The sequence below is a fragment of the Chaetodon trifascialis genome, chromosome 1, assembly GCF_039877785.1.
Source record: "Chaetodon trifascialis isolate fChaTrf1 chromosome 1, fChaTrf1.hap1, whole genome shotgun sequence".
In the NCBI taxonomy this organism is placed as follows: Eukaryota; Metazoa; Chordata; class Actinopteri; order Chaetodontiformes; family Chaetodontidae; genus Chaetodon; species Chaetodon trifascialis.
This window is the reverse complement of record NC_092056.1, coordinates 18,105,530-18,121,714: the sequence shown is the minus strand read 5'-3', so window position 1 is coordinate 18,121,714 and position 16,185 is coordinate 18,105,530. Positions and strand designations below refer to the sequence as shown.

Genomic DNA, 16,185 nt, shown 5'->3' with positions numbered 1-16,185 from the left:
TGTGTTTTCTTTGCAGGAAATAGACAAAGAAACATTTTCTGTATTTGACACGTCCTCATGACATCATATTGACATTGTTTTGAAGTCTTTGTGATATTTACTGTGTGACCCTTTTGTAAGGCGGTGAAACTACATGTGCTCTTTAGTGACGTTGGATATATAGCTTCAAAACTCAGGTGAATGTTTTAAAAAGTCAAATATACATCAAGTGAAAGCCACATGTGGGTTTAGTTTAGTTAATTATGATGAAAGTGGTTTTCTTAGCCAGTGACCAAACAACCATGAATATATGTTGGTAAATGTGATCATTATTGATTAATATAGCCCCCCGTTAAATGGTTACTGATTGGCCTTTAGATGGTTAACTACTGTATGAGAGTGCCTCATTTAATAGTCTGCTTTTCAGAATCACACAGAATATATTTATGAATCAATTTGAGCTTAAAGGCTGTACCACACTTCAACAGGCTGATAGATGAGAAAGTCGGTTTAAAATTAACACAACTCATCGTGGCAATGGTACTTTAAGATAAATCATTGATTAAAAAAGTTTTTAAAAGCGTATTTGGGAGGTTATTTGAAGAGGCGGTGATAGCCACTTAGATAACCAGATAACTTCTGGTGAGTCAGTATTACTTATTCATCACTGATTATATATATTGATGATTGATTGCCGTTGTCTAATATTCAGGCTTTATAACATTCAAATGTGAAACATTCATGTCCTGATGATCAATAGTTTTACAGAGCCACAATCTGCTATTATGCCTCTAAAAATGCATATATATATATATAAATCAAGAGATGCTTTAGTCCAAGAAGAAATAAATCTACATCACAAAGGAAAAATACAAAAGTTTTTTCAGCATTAAAAAACCTAAAGGCTTTCTCCATTCAGCAAGGATTTCATGTGACCTTGACACTCACGACTTTCTCTGCTTTTTTATTCCTGGATAATAGAACATTGAAATTCAGAAAAAAATGACAAGCAACAGTGAACAGAGCAACCACAGTAAGAACCAATAAATGTCCGGAGCTGAGTAGCATGCAATCCAGCCTAAAAATATCTAATAAAGCTACAAGTTAGGGTTTGAACACTATGTACAGTAAATGGTTAACATAATCAGAAACCCATTGTTGTCATTTAATGTAGGAGAACATAGTGATGGACTGTTACAAAAGGCTTTTCTCTAAATCTCTCCTCTTAGATGAGACAACGTAGGACCTTGTCACTCTTTCAGCTATTGTCGCGTTGATTCTCTTTCCACGCCTGGTCTCTTGCCTATCAGTGCGATAATGAATAAGTGAAAGAGCTTTTGGAAAGCCAAAGAACAAAGAGACTGGCACTTTGCAACTCAGTCGATGTGTAGCTTAATTGAGTCTAAGTGCATGGGATCCAAAACTCCAAGTCAAGGAGACAATAAAAAGAAAACTTTCTGTGGGAGTGTTGGTGAAGAATCCCTTTTTCAGATGAGTTTTATTACCGAAGTGTTCTCAGAGCTTTTTCTGTCCCTTGCAGGGTTGTCAACTCGCACAGTTTTTCACTGCACCTTTTGTAGTCGGAGGAGGATTTTGAACATTACTTTACGATGTAATCTAAAACACACTGCAGTGGATCATACTGATTGCTCTCTGTTTTGTTTAAAGGAATCTATGTGGCCTCTGCAGAAGAAGTAGGTTTCACTTTGGGATCGCACATGTCGTGGCACAAGTGCATGCAACAGCAACAATACAACTCGCATACATATTTGCTCTGTATGTGAAGGGATCACCAAGAGGGAAATTAAAGATTTTTAGATAAAAAAAAAAACAATAAAAAAAACAAAACATGACTGTAGATGCCAGATGGTGAGTTTGAACATCACTAAGACGACAGCGTTTCACATACCATTTGCCACGCGAGTAGACGGCCCTTAGTGGATGAACACAGGAAATGTCGGGTGGAAAAAGGCCATACTGAATAATCACCAGTGCTGCTTTTCCTACCCATGCAAAACTGCAGGTGTTTTCTGATGAATCACAATTCCTGCTGCAACCAATCTGCTAGACTCCTGGTGGGCCATCAGCAACAACAAGCATTGTGTTAGTTCTGGCCGTGAACTTAAGTTGTGCATTCCAATAGCTTATCAGCATCAGTTGACATTTATAATCGCCAGTCACACTCAAAATACATTTCCAATCACATTCAGTCCACACAATAAGGTTGCCTTTATAATGTCACAATCTCTGTTTCTTGCTCTTGATTGTTATGTCGCTGCTGTCGGTGGTTAATCTGTTTATTTCCACCTGCTACAAACTGCTGTTACTAGCTGTGGGGATTGATTTCTCCATCAACCACCTCAGCTTCCTCCTGTTGAAGTGTCTTATTAGCATATATGGGGATGGCATTTCTTTCCTTGTGCATCATGTATACTGCAGACCTCACTGATATAGGCCTGCTGGGTTCTGTTCCATGAGGCCCTTCAGGGTTTTATTGCGCTCCCCACTGAATCTGTCGCTGCCGGTTGGATCATTGGGGCGCACCCTCAAGAGCAGAGTGTATTCTGCCAAACAGAAGTGTATAACCATTTGTTGCAGTAAATGGTCCTATGCTGTGACACAAATGTCTCAGACACAAATGATGTGATGCATGGTTACAGCGGTACAGCCCAGTGGGGGAGGTGTAATGGTTTCCGCACCATTCAATTGGTATACAGTGGGTCTTTTAATAGCTACAGAGTGATGCCTTAATGACACAGCACACCTTAACATAGCAGCCAGGTTTAGCCATTCATTGTACTCGTGTACCCCCAAGGTGATGATGGGTACTTTGAGCAAGATAATGCTCCCTGCCAGGGTGACAGAATGGTCCGGGAATACGTGTTTCAAGACATGCAGGTTTATATTACTGACCTGGACTCCACAACGGCCTGATATCAGTCTTTTTTGGGTTCACTCAAATGCAGCATCTGTACATAAGAGCATCTATGTATCAACCTTGAGCAGTTGTGTGAAGCACTGATGCTGCCTGGTTTGCTTTAACGTCAGAACTTTGCAGAGTCACTGCCCAGACGTGGAATCTGTTGGGCAAAAGTTGGTCCAATGCTGTACTGAACAGTGGTCTGTATTTTTCAGGTCACAGAGACAAAGTTAGAGCTGAGTGTCAGCCAGATGATCAACTTTCATTTCAGTATATTTTTCATTCACCGTTAATGAGATGGTTCATGAAAGCTGTATTAATGTACAGCTGTATTAAGAGATAAGAATTGTTGCACTTGTGTATTGGGAGTATTTTTGAACGGGCAGACTGACTTACTACTATAGGGGTGGAAGGAAACTAAGGGCCTCACACTTTGTAGGACTTGCTGCTTTCTTTTTCTTACTTTTCTATTTATTTGTTAGTTACTGTGCAGATTGAGATTGAAAGCATTCCCTTGCCGGAACAACATTTAATACATCTCTTGAGGTCTCTTGGGTTTTTTTTTTTTTTTTCCTTTACAAGAGTCCTTCACTTTCCATGTGTGTCCTTGGCCTAATGTTATACATACAGAATTAGATAAGCACCATTGAAACGTGTCTTGTTTAAACTCTGTTCTATTTTAGGCCTGTCTGAGCCAACAACATTTGGGACGTTCTCAGGAAAAGACGTTCCATCACAGATCGCCTCGAATGGGCACATCATGAGACTGGAGTTTCAGTCTGATCATTCTAACACTGGAAAAGGCTTCAATATCAGCTACACCAGTATGTGCTACCTCCCTACATCTTTCCCTATCTGTGTCTCTCTATGTGTCAGTATGTGTCAGTTACATTAAGCAATGTGTGACATTAAGTCAAAATATATTTTCATCATGATCATCATCACATCACAATGTAAGTGAGGTTATTTGCAGGTTTGACACATTAGTCCTTCTGAAGCCAGTGCATTTTACATTATACATCTTGCTTGAGTACCATAAATCTGTTGTGTTGGTCACCTCAGTCTTACAGTGTAGTATTCATCAAGAGTTCCACCAGCCTTCTGTCAAAATGGTTTACATTTGACTTCACTATAGTTATGTCTATATCAAGAGGCGTTGTGCTTGAACATCTTTAAATAGAGCTGTTAGTGTAGAATCCCACACACTGAGGTCAAACTAAAAATGCAACCTTAAATGGTTTAAAAATGGTGATGGTTACTTTTGACGTGGCTCTAATTCGTGTCAGTTTTGTTGGGCATTGGTGTATTCTTATTATTATTGTATTATTGCTGCAGTTATCCTGTCAACTGTCAGCATGACATCACATCACATTTGAGATATTTCCAGAGCAGCTACAGTAGAGTTTTGATAGCAGAAAATTGTTCAACACTCTAAGAATGACAGCAGTAAACATGAGCAGCAGGTTTTTGAGGTCAGCTCTTCAGAATGGAAGAGAAAGGGCTTCTTGCGAGATGCAGCAGTTTGTACTTGTGTGTGATCATACAGAGAGATGAAAAAAGAAGAGTTGGTTGTGCAGTAGCAACATAAAGCGTGTTTTGAAGAAGGGGAGATGGTCTCACCTTTTCTTGACAAGAGAAGCACTTACCGTCTCACCCTTGCTATTGTTTTTCTTCGCCTGTGCACATACCCCGCAATTCAAAGAAACAAGTTGATGCCCCTTCTTTCAGCATTGCCATGAGGCATTTTGACAATTGGAGGGAATCACTATGTGAGCTAGAAGTACGCAAGATGAAGCTGGGAGAAAGTAAGCAAATTATAGTAACAGAGAAACATAATACTTTGTTAGTATTCAGGGTTGAGTTTACTGTTTTAATGCTACATGAGAGCCCCACTCTAGTCATTTGAGTACCCCTGTATGTACAGCAGGGATCTGTAAAACACATAGAAACTAGTGATACTTAGAAAGCTAAATTTCCAAGTATCAGGATTTGCTTTAAAGGGTTTCAGGCACTGGCTTGAATTGTCTGTATAACTGCTATCTCTGTATATAATAACCATTAAAGGCCATTCAGGCACACATATTAAATACAGAAATAAAGTGATTGGCTCAGGGTTATCAAACACTAACCACAGCTGAGTAATAGTTCATGACTAATACAACACCAATGCAAACTGCTCACGTTCCCTTCATCTGTCCTGAGTTGGACTGGTTCTGCTTGACTGCTACTTGAACAAGTTAAGCCTGTCCCATTGTCAGCTCTAAACCCGACTACTGCAGCCTGTATGTTTATCTGCTCTAAGATGAACTAGTTCTACGTGACTGATTCTGATTAATTCCCTGTGACTTCCATGCGGTTTTGCACCATTTCACACACTGCCACTCCAATGACCTTGTCCCTGACTCTTCCTTGAGAAGTGACTTTTGACAAATGAAAGTACTAAATGATATTTTGCCTCTTTAGCATCACAGCACATTTAATAATAAGTCCTATCTCTAATCCGAAAGCAATTTTTTTTCACCCTAATCCTAACACAAATGAAAGGTTTGATGTACCATTTGAAGCAAAAACATGCTTTCAGAGTGACTCACAAACATTTCTAAAGGTGATAAATACATAAATCATCCCTATAATCCCTTTTTCCTTGATATATTATGCAGTGTTGTTATTGTAAACAGTTGTAAAAAACCCACAATGTGCTGTAGATAAATACCCATATTCCTAAAGAAAGACAAATGTTTACATGCATTCATATAGCTTTTGATGGAGAAACTTTTGGAGGATGTCGTTTGAATGTCTAGTCCAATAAAAACTACATGGGGACTTAAGAAAGATAAGACATCTTTGTGCTGTTTCAGTTATTTGGTTTATTAAAATTTGAATGCATCATGAATATCAATGGCTATATCTTTTCTGTTTATATAAGTAACACCTGAACCTGAAATATGAACTTTGACACCAGACTGTGTAGTTATGTGCAATGAGCAATGCACTGCGAGCCAAGGATTGGTCACAGAAAATAATGAAATGTAATTCATTTATGACCATAAAGTCAAGGTCAGTTGAACCTATTGAGTGCCACAGCTAAAGATATCCTTCAGCGTAATGACAGCTGTGGTTATCAGTGCCATATTTGAATTAGGCTGTGTTTAAACAGTATTGTCACTGCTGCCAAAAAGGGAACAAAACCATCATCTCTATTCCCTGAACAGCCCAGTCACAGCACGGTACGTTGCTGATGTGGTCTGAGGAGAACCACTGGAGCAAAATTACATCAAATCTCACTTTGTACACAAAGAGAAACCAAGATAGAAGCAAAAATTGCATCTGAGGGAAAAAACCTCACCCTTGAAAAGTCACACGTTGCCAGTACATCTTGTACAATACCATCACATGAAGATAAAGCCCTTTCACACAAAATGTTCAGCATATTGGTGTCAAATTTGGAGATCATCACCTTATTTTTTCCTCTATTTTTTTCCCTTTTTACGTCTCTCAAATCTGTCACGTTGAGCTCCATCTCTCACTCTGACTCAAGCCTCTTTTCTGTTGTTTCACTTTTTTCATTCACACACAACCTTGTCTCACCTTTTCTTTATCCAAAACCCTCACAGCACGCTCTCTCTTCTTTAATTCTCATTTTGTGTGTTCTCTCATATACCTGTGTACATCTCTCCTCCTTTTATGTCTCCCACTCTTTCCCGCCATGTCTTATATCAGGTGTGTGAATGTGTGCATAATTATTTTGTATGCCGTACATGTGTGCTCTGCTTGTATATTTGAAAATTTATGCAAATGTGTTTCTATCCGTCCATCGGTGTCTGTGATAAATGTGCCTACGAGTTGTGTTTGTGTACCTTCCATTTCCTCTCCTGTTATTTTTTCCTCACCTTCTCTTTTTCTCTCTGCTCTCATTTCCTCTCCATCAGTAGCTAATCAACCTGAGTCATGTCCAATCACTGGGTGTGTGCCCTGGGTGGGATCAGGTTAATCTCTGGAATAAAGATAATATAAGCTAAACATGACAGGGTTGAATCCACGTGAAGATAATTCCATTCCCATATTTCCATATCAGTGGAGATGTCACATTCACTGACAGTGATACAGCAATGCTTTTCAAACTTTTTATCCCCCTCTGGAACAACGCGTTTTCAGGTATTGAAATAAATTGGAAAAATGAGGAAACATTGTTCAAAATAAGAGATTTTTTTTCTTTTTCTTTGCCGTCACATTTTCTCTCTGCTTATTCTGTTCCAAGGCAATTTACCTTTGTGTAATACAGATTTTTCAGTTTGTTGGCTCCCATTTGAACTTTTCCTTTTTCACTGTCTGTTTGTAGCCTTCGGTCAGAATGAATGTCATGACCCAGGCGTTCCTGTCAATGGTCAAAGATACGGTGATCAGTTTCAGCTCGGCAGCTCAGTGGCTTTCCGCTGTGATCAAGGATTCATTAGGACACAGGTAAAAATCACACATCTACCATAATAAGGCACTATTATACCGTGAAATACAAATATACTTTCCAAGTGTTATCATTATTACCGTGTATATTGGTATTAGTAATAGCAGTAGCAGCAGGTGCAGTAGTGTAAATGGTAAAATGCAACTTGTATATTTAATTTCTATCTGTGTGTGGCTTTGTGTGTATTCATGGTGGAGTTGTCTTCTTTCCTTGGCTATGTTTTTATCTTTCCTTGAAATAAATTGAATAGCTTTAATATCATACTTTCATATCAAATTTTTAGGGGTCTGATCAGGTCACTTGCATCATTCAGGAAGGCAATGTTGTTTGGTCTGCGGCCGTACCTCGCTGTGAAGGTAAACACACATACAAATCGCTTACTTTATGTATAAGCAGTGGCTAATCATTGAAAATGTTCTGCTTGCCAGAATATAAAGTCACAATGCATCCAGCTATTTGGCTCCTTCTGTTTAGCTTAAGTGTGCTTATACACCTTAGAAACTGTATAAATTTCCTCTTCTAATTGCTTTAGCCTCCAGCCTCCCCACACTTATTCAGCCTGTTTGCATACGTCCGTCTCTCTCAACAATAATCTTAAATGAGATTGGCACAAGTTCTGCTGAAGCTCATTCACAGAGATGCATTCATTATATGCAGACTCTAATATACAGAGATGTATCCATGGTGTGCAGATAAGCTCGTATGTGGAAGTAATAATAAAAGGACAGTGAATATGCAGTTATTTCAACACTTTTTAAAGATGAATGGCATCCACTGGCCTGTGTGTTTGCCGTCTTTTTGTATCCCCTCCATCTTGATTGTATTGTCTAAATGACATTATCAAATGTTGCCCGTTGTTAATAAATGGGATGGAGGAGACAATCAAACTGAATAAGGTCGTCACATTATTTAAATATGGAGTATGGGAAAATATTATTCTTCCCATTGGACAGGGGAGGATAATTGCATTTTATTTCCAGAATGACTTTCTCTTGTGTGTCCAAGCCATGAGTACCACTGCTTCAGTATGCACAGAATGGGTGAAAGAAAAGTGATTTTTGTCTTTGCTTGCTGAAAGTCTGAATGAGCAATCAAAAGGGCAAATGTATCAGCCACTTGAGAACAGAAGCAGTGGTAAGAATGGGAAAGATAAGCCACTGTTAACTGTGTATCATAGAAAGAGCAACAAAAAAATCTACAGATCAGATGCTCTTTTATTTTTATTGATATGGAATCTAAACTAGGCAAAAGCTAGTTCTTGTATTTTACTGTGCCATAATTGAGATTTTGGGACTCTATGTTAGCTATAAATTAGTGTCAGGATGTACCAGCGTTGCCGCCTGCAGCCGTCTGAGTTGCAGGGAAATGAGGAGCCACTTTTTGGCATAATTTGACTCATAAATATCCTTGATTTCCTGTATAAATTATCATGCTATAATTATTTTAGCCTTTTTTCAAACATGAGCACTCAAAATTGTTTACTGTAGCACACGGTTGGCAAAGCACATTTTCTGAAGGTAAATGTTTATGTATGAATTCGGGAAATTCAGAAAGGATTAGAGAGCTAAAATAAATTGAGCAGATGATGAATCTGCTAACTCGATGTCATATGAGCCTTGTGCTCATGTTGTAACAGTTATAAGGAAAAAATGATTAATTTCTCTCTCTCTGTTTATTCCCCTGTAGCTCCATGTGGAGGCCATCTCACTGCTCCTACTGGTGTTCTGCTGTCTCCTGGTTGGCCCTCCTTTTATAAGGACTCTCTGAGCTGTCAGTGGGTGATTGAGGCACAGCCAGACCATGCCGTGAAGATACACTTTGACAGGTCAGTGATTTGGTTGTGAAGGTATAGAGACATATTTGTCACAGTTGTTAAAGTTTGCTCATCAGTTATTCAGTGAGATTGACTACGGTCACGAAGTATGACGGCATTTTTCCACTTTTTGTATCAGCCAGTTCATTATTTAGTTAGTCAGTCTCTTAGTTGGTCAGTCTTTCAGAATCATTATAAGTTAGTCAGACATAAATGTAGTTGGTGAGTTACTGCTGCAGTAAATAATTAATGTTGGCTTTTTGCACATTTCTCTCTGGAAACAAGCCACGAGCAGATGCAGCATAGCCTGAAATTGCTGAGATTTTTTTTTTTTTTTTTTTTTTTATCCGCATCTCCCATGAGGCATTTCATATGTTTCAGCATTTGCATTGCATGCAAATATCTGGTTCAGAGGCTAGTTATTTGCTCAGTTAGCTGGTTAGATATTCAGATCGTGAATCTGCTGTTTTCCATCCTACCAGGCAGTTAATTGCTTTCATATGACATCCATTTTCTCAATCAGTTACTGCTGGATTTGATGGTTAAAATTATACACAGCAGCACCCAGAGTCTCAGGAACCAAGTGCTTCTCAGCGCCTTGCAGCCACAATTGTTGCTAATTGCTCAATCAGTCTACAAGTCAGTAATCAGATCGAAGTACAGCAGCAGTTGCTCAGCTAGTTAGCTACACAAGATAGTAATGTGGTTATGTAAGTGCTCAGTTACTGAATAGACAGATAGACTTTTGTCTGGACAGGTCATCAGTCTGTTATTGTTCAGTGTTCTGTGCCTACAATAGCATTAATAAAATGAACATTGCAGCAGAATTTTAATATCATGTTCTACCGATTGCAACTGTTTGCTTTTAGTTACATTACGTTTGCTGGTATTTGAGGTAGCCTGCGCACACATTATGTATAAATGTTATCTTTGTGTATGTCAGGTCATTTGCATGTTTTTTTTTTGTTTGTTTGTTTGTTTTTTGTCCATCTGTCTAGATTCCAGACTGAGGTCAACTATGACACACTGGAAATCCGGGATGGCCCCTCTACATCGTCTCCCCTGATCGGTGAATACCATGGCACCCAAGCACCTCATTTCCTGATTTCCACGTCCAACGTCCTGTTCCTGTTGTTCACCACAGACAACAGCCGCTCTGCAGCAGGCTTCAGCATCAGATATGAAAGTAAGGCTGACTGATTGACTGATAGAAATGTTTGGTGGACAGACACTGAATTATTTGCAAGGAACAATGTCTTGCTTCTGTAATTACCCTGGAAACACACATGCACTCAGCCTCTTGACTTCAGTATGCTTGTGCGATGTGATCCTCAGGTGTGAAAATGGAGTCGGACTCTTGCCTCGACCCTGGTATCCCAGTCAATGGCCGACGCCATGGCAGCAGCTTCTCCATTGGCTCTCGCGTGTCATTTACATGTGACCCTGGATACACGCTGAGTGATCAGGAGCCAATTGTTTGTGAGCAGAATCATCAGTGGAGTCATGCTCTTCCCAGTTGTGATGGTGAGATTTTTTTTTTTCTTTCATTTGATCACTCCTGATGAAAGCCTATAGTGCACTGAAACATTTTGTTCCCTGTTCCAAAAGAATTATATGACAATGTGAAGGAAAGCATTCACTCACTGGAAAATTATCTTTTCCTAATCCTCACCAAGTGGTTTTGTTGCCTAAACGTAACCAAACTGTGACAGAACAGTGGAAATAATACACAAAGTATTGAAATATAATAGTATGTCAAAATATAAAAAGTCACCTTTGACTTTCAGTTCCACACATGTCTCGTGTCTCCTTGGTGAACGTCCTCTGTGTGAGCCACTCATCCATCACAATCTTCGCCTTGCTCAGACTTTGTCCTACTCTATGCTATGTTATCTGACTTCCTCAAGGCTTTCTGACAGAAAGCCATGAAGGCAAATTTCACCATAACTGCTCGAACAGGCTTACAAGGCAGTTTACCAGTTTCCAAGTACATAGGTGTAAGACCAAACATAGAAATTCTAGAAAAAGAACCTGCTCACAGATGGTCACGGAGGTCGCTGAAGCATGCAAAAAAAAAAAAAAAACACACACCAGGTGGTCTACCAGGTTTTTAGGGAGTCCCCAGTGTGGTAACCTTGTTCCCTTTCCTCAGAGGACAAAGCCCCTTTTCCCCCCAGAGTTGCTTAAAGCTTTATAACTACACAAAAACTATACTAAATCCTGTGCTTGACGTAATCATGATCTGAATTTAACCTTGGACAGAAAAACAGGGGTCTGCTTGATTATGGGAGCTATAGAGATGATGTTTTGGATTTTTAACTAATACAGTAGTTAAAAAAGAGTAACTACAACTGACTGTTGAGGTAGTTGGATCCTCTCAGATCTTTATCAAATTATTTGTACTATAAATCTAAGTGTGTTATTTGGGATTAATGCAACACTGGGATACTGATAAACTGCAGTTTGTTGGACCATGACTACATTCCCTAAGTTCTTTTGTTCAGATCCATCCCCTTCTCCGTTATTTATGCTGTAGCTGCTTACCCGTACAGGGTCGCAGAGGGGTGGAGATGACACCTGGTCAGTGCACCCTGGATTGGTCTCCAGTGTGTCACAGGGCTACCACATATAGACAGACAACCATTCACACTCACACACACCAAGAATTTAGAGTCACCAGGAACATAATGCTTGTCTTGGAAGCATCTGAAGGGAACTTGTGCAGGTGGACGGGAAAATAGATGACCTTACTCATCAGGCATGCTCTAGCCCAGAACCTCTTTTCTCTAAGCTGATGACGCTAAACAGTACACCACTGCCCCCCCCCCCCCCCCCCCAATATTAGCAGATGAATAATTTGCAATAAAACTATTTAAAATAAATTGGCTTCTGGCTTGTTTTAACTGACTTTAAAACCCTAGACAGCTGTCACTTTGAAGTGGAACCCAGAAACAAAGACTGGACAGAAGGCAGACGTAGTTAGAAGCCACTTTGCATGGTAGTCAGGCAGGCTTACTTTTGCCAATAAGCAGGCGGAATCTGGCAAACAGGCCTGCAGCAGTGTCATTATCACACACAACTGTGCCCTGGCTTCACCACGGCTGCATTGTCCACTGGAAATGAGTTTTCACAATTCCCCTTTGCAAGCCACCAGCAGTGTGGTTGTTGTGTGTTTGTTGTCTTAAATATCACAACACAAACATATCAAATAACTTCACATGATCAAATTAAAAGATTAGGCGCAAGCGACATTCTACATACAGTTCTGCCAGCACATACTGCAAATGAAACAGCCAGAGACCATCTTATTTCAACATTCAAGCGATATGTCTGCATCAGTGCACATGTGCATAAAGCCAACATTAATTGCCCCTCTTCAGTTTCCCACTAATTGGTCTGAGATGGCCCTGAACATGATGGCCCCCTCTTCATGAACATAAAAACAGAAGTGGAGCGAATAGGGCGCAGTGGATGGAAGAAGGTTGAGCCAGAGACTCAGAAACAGAAGAGCAGGGAGAGGGAGATGGCACAGGTGTCCCCATCAGTGACTTCTTTCATCCATATGAGGAAATTAAATGCTATTCCCAGTCCTGTGTAACTGGCAGCCATACTGTTAATTGTACAATCGGTACCCACTTCAGAGAACACACTACCGCAACGGCCCAAGTTGGACATGCAGCCTCAGTGAAATCACAAGGGTCAACAGGCACGACTGAAACAGATGCTCACTGGCCACTCGCAGGCCTTTCCATTCAGCGCTTGCCCACAGCTCACTCCGTTGTGGGAGATGAATACACGTCGTCTGATTCAATCCGCAGATTGAGAAGAATCCAATTTGAAAGCCAAAGTCGGGATGTCTCAACTTGGGAGTGAGTTCATACTGAGGCAGTCTGTCTCACAATATCGGCCATATAACATAAGCAGTTTTAAATGGCTGCTGTGACATTTTCAATTTTCAGCCTGGCATGCCATTTCACCAGACAGCTGTTACATTACAAGACACTATTTCAGAGTGACACTTTTCTAAAGCAGTGCGCAGGCCTCGACTTAAAAAAATGTCATAGTTTGCTTTTAGAGACGATCATGGGATAGAATTATGTGTCAAATGTGTTTTAGGCTAAAACATGAAAAAAGTCCGTCATGCTGACTTTTTGATTAATCACATAATTATTGTCTTCTCCCGTTCTGTTGCTTTACTCTTTTCCTACCTACTGTGCCGACTATTTCATGTATCCAGTTTGCATGTTTTGGAGCTGTGGGAACAAGCCAGATCAGACCCACACAAACACAGAGAAAACCTACAAAGTCCACTCAGAAAGGGCTTGAAGATCTTACATCAGATTATAGGAGAAAGGAAATCATGTTTTAAAACTCCCACGGCCATACTCAAAGCAGCTCATGCACACACATGCACACATTAATGGCAATAATCTTATTTACAGTATTGTCTCAGAGGCACAGTTAACATTTTAACAGGACAAGCCAAACCTTTTCCTACTGCTGCTTTACACAACCACCAAAATTCATTATTTAGACAATATTGTGTCTATAAATAATGGCGCGGTCTTATTCCTGCAGGTCGGCTAAATCACCAAACAGATAATGCAGAACCCTGGCTGCTCTTTTATGTGTCAGGGAGAATGTTGAAGGGGCAGCGTGACATTTTAAAGCTTGTAGTTGGTGCCAAGACAACAACTTGTCAGAAGTGACCAAAGTCACAGTATCCCATATAGTAAAAAAAAAAAAATGCCATGGCATGCTTTAAGAGAGAGATAATTAAAGATAGAGGAAAAACATGGAGGCAGAGAGGAAGCGGAGGAGTGCAGCTGACGTCTGGTGCACATCCACCTTTATTTACCTGTTCCCTCTCTAAAACCAAGCCATATCTTTCTGTATCTGCTTTTCGTGCAGCGTTCAGTCTCGTGCTGCCTCTCTCAACATTGAATGCTGCCACACTTTGATTCGCCTCTCCAGTGATTGTCAGAGTCATGAATAGTCCTTCATCCTGTCTTCTTCTCTTTTTCTCACATTGTCACACAGCCCACACTTTCTTGCACACATACATTGACAGTCTTCTCACACACAGATCATTCATGCACACTGAAGTATGCACTGTCACACAATAGATGCACGCACATGCCTCCCTCAACAAGGGTCATTTAGTCAGACAGTGTCCTAGTTTTAGTCCTGATGGAAGTGTGGAAAAACTGGAGCTGGTTACCACAACATGCTCAGAAGGCAGCCAGTCAGAGGGTAAGAGAGAGAGAGAGAGAGAGAGAGAGAGGGAGAGCGACTCTCACCACAGCTACTCAACTCAACTGCAGCTCCGTTGAAATATGGAATGAGATGGAGGGAAAGACACTGATAGATAAAGAGACGGAGAGGGAGAGGTGGACACACAGCCTGCCCTCGACAATCACACCCTGGAATGGCTGCAGCATGAAGAATCGAGAGAAGCTGCAACATCTGTCTTCATAAAGTCAATATAATAAAATGTCATTTTACAAACCTTTCACCAAATTAATCATCACGGTGTTTATTTCAGGAGCTAAAAGGGACTTTTGTGCACCAAAATATATAAATTAAAGCTTCAACAATCAGACAGGAGGGACATTAACGGTGAAGAAAAAAATGTTACTGTCTCTGATTCAGTTTATAGTCTGGGATGTGTTTGTTTTATAGGCGAGAAAAACACTCCTGTTTTATTTCCATGCCAGTCAAGCACCTTGAAGCACTTTAATTGAATTAAATTGAACTGAATTGAGCTGAATAGAATTAAAAGGGATGTGGGCACAGCGAGAGAGAAACAAAGAGTAAATATATTATCTTAGTTCAACAGTCTCGAATGCACTGCAAGCCCGCTTTTACTCTCCATTACGTTACTATAGTATTTTCCAATCTGCTCTATCCCAAATGAGTTTGTCCTGTTCCATATGAGTGGTCTGGCTCTGTGTGGAGGCTAGGTGTCGGGTAGCACACACACCAATCTCTCACTCTCTTTTTTGACAAATCACTCTCTCTTTGTCACATTCTCCCTGCTCTGTTTCTTTTTATACATCAAGTGCGTCTCTGGACTTCTGCTCCTTTAAAAGTTCTGCTTTTCTCTCTAACACAATCAAATTAGGTGAAACCAGCATTAAGTTGTCAGTGCGTGTTATATACTGGACAGAAACAACAGCATTAAGTTCCCTGACCACGCTGATTATTTGATAATATCTGCAACCATTTGCAGTTCATTATGAAGATGTTTTCTGAGGACTGTGCTAATTGAAGGCAATTAAAAATAATTCAGCAAAGGTTAGGAAAAGGTTTGCTTCATTGTTTAAAGTGGCAAAAACCGATATTTTTATCACAATGATGTGAAAGACAAAAACAATGTAAAAGGGGTCGCTCTCAGTGACAAACCCACAGAGAGTTATCACATGAATCTGCTGCGCTCCTCATCTTTATGGAGCTTTATAGTGAGTTTCAGCTCATTGTTTAGCTGTCCGCTCTCGAACTTCACTGTTTTGCTCACTCCCACGGCTCACGCAGTGTCATTTTCAGATGTTTCAGAAAGCTTCCTGCTCAGCACTAAAACACAGACAGATAAAGTTAAGGACTAGGTGGTGAACGTAGAGGAACATTTAGGAGCTATTTAGAGCTACGTGTTTCCCTCAGGAGTTGGTGGAGACAAAAAACAGAAGAGAGTGAACACTGGACTAAGATCATCCAGGTGACCAGAGAGACAGCTGTGAAAGAGTGATATTGTGGCTTTGTAACTTTTTAATAACTTTGCTGGATGTATTCCATTAGTAAAGGTTTGCTAGCAACTTACTGTGTAAGGTGATGATATGTCAATGCTTCTGGTGCCCCCAAGTGGTCAAAAATTCAGTTACTGCAGCTTATTATAAGAAACACATTTGTTTAAACTGGAGAAATCAGTTGGGAGTTGAATGTTTTGGATTTAAGTCAGCATACATACTAGGGTATTCATGACTGCTATAATTTAGAAGTCATCTACTCCCAAAT

The 16,185-nt window shown here is 40.1% G+C and overlaps 1 protein-coding gene across 2 annotated transcripts in view; it reads left to right on the top strand.

Moving 5' to 3' along the window:
* Positions 1-16,185, top strand: part of csmd1a (CUB and Sushi multiple domains 1a) — a 384,251-nt gene that overhangs the window by 253,362 nt on the left and 114,704 nt on the right. For both annotated transcript variants that reach the window (XM_070970309.1, XM_070971096.1), the window contains exons 15-20: positions 3,583-3,723; positions 7,239-7,360; positions 7,645-7,717; positions 9,048-9,186; positions 10,173-10,360; positions 10,510-10,698. In XM_070970309.1, coding sequence (XP_070826410.1) covers positions 3,583-3,723; positions 7,239-7,360; positions 7,645-7,717; positions 9,048-9,186; positions 10,173-10,360; positions 10,510-10,698 — 852 coding nt within the window. The remainder of the gene's footprint in view (positions 1-3,582; positions 3,724-7,238; positions 7,361-7,644; positions 7,718-9,047; positions 9,187-10,172; positions 10,361-10,509; positions 10,699-16,185) is intronic.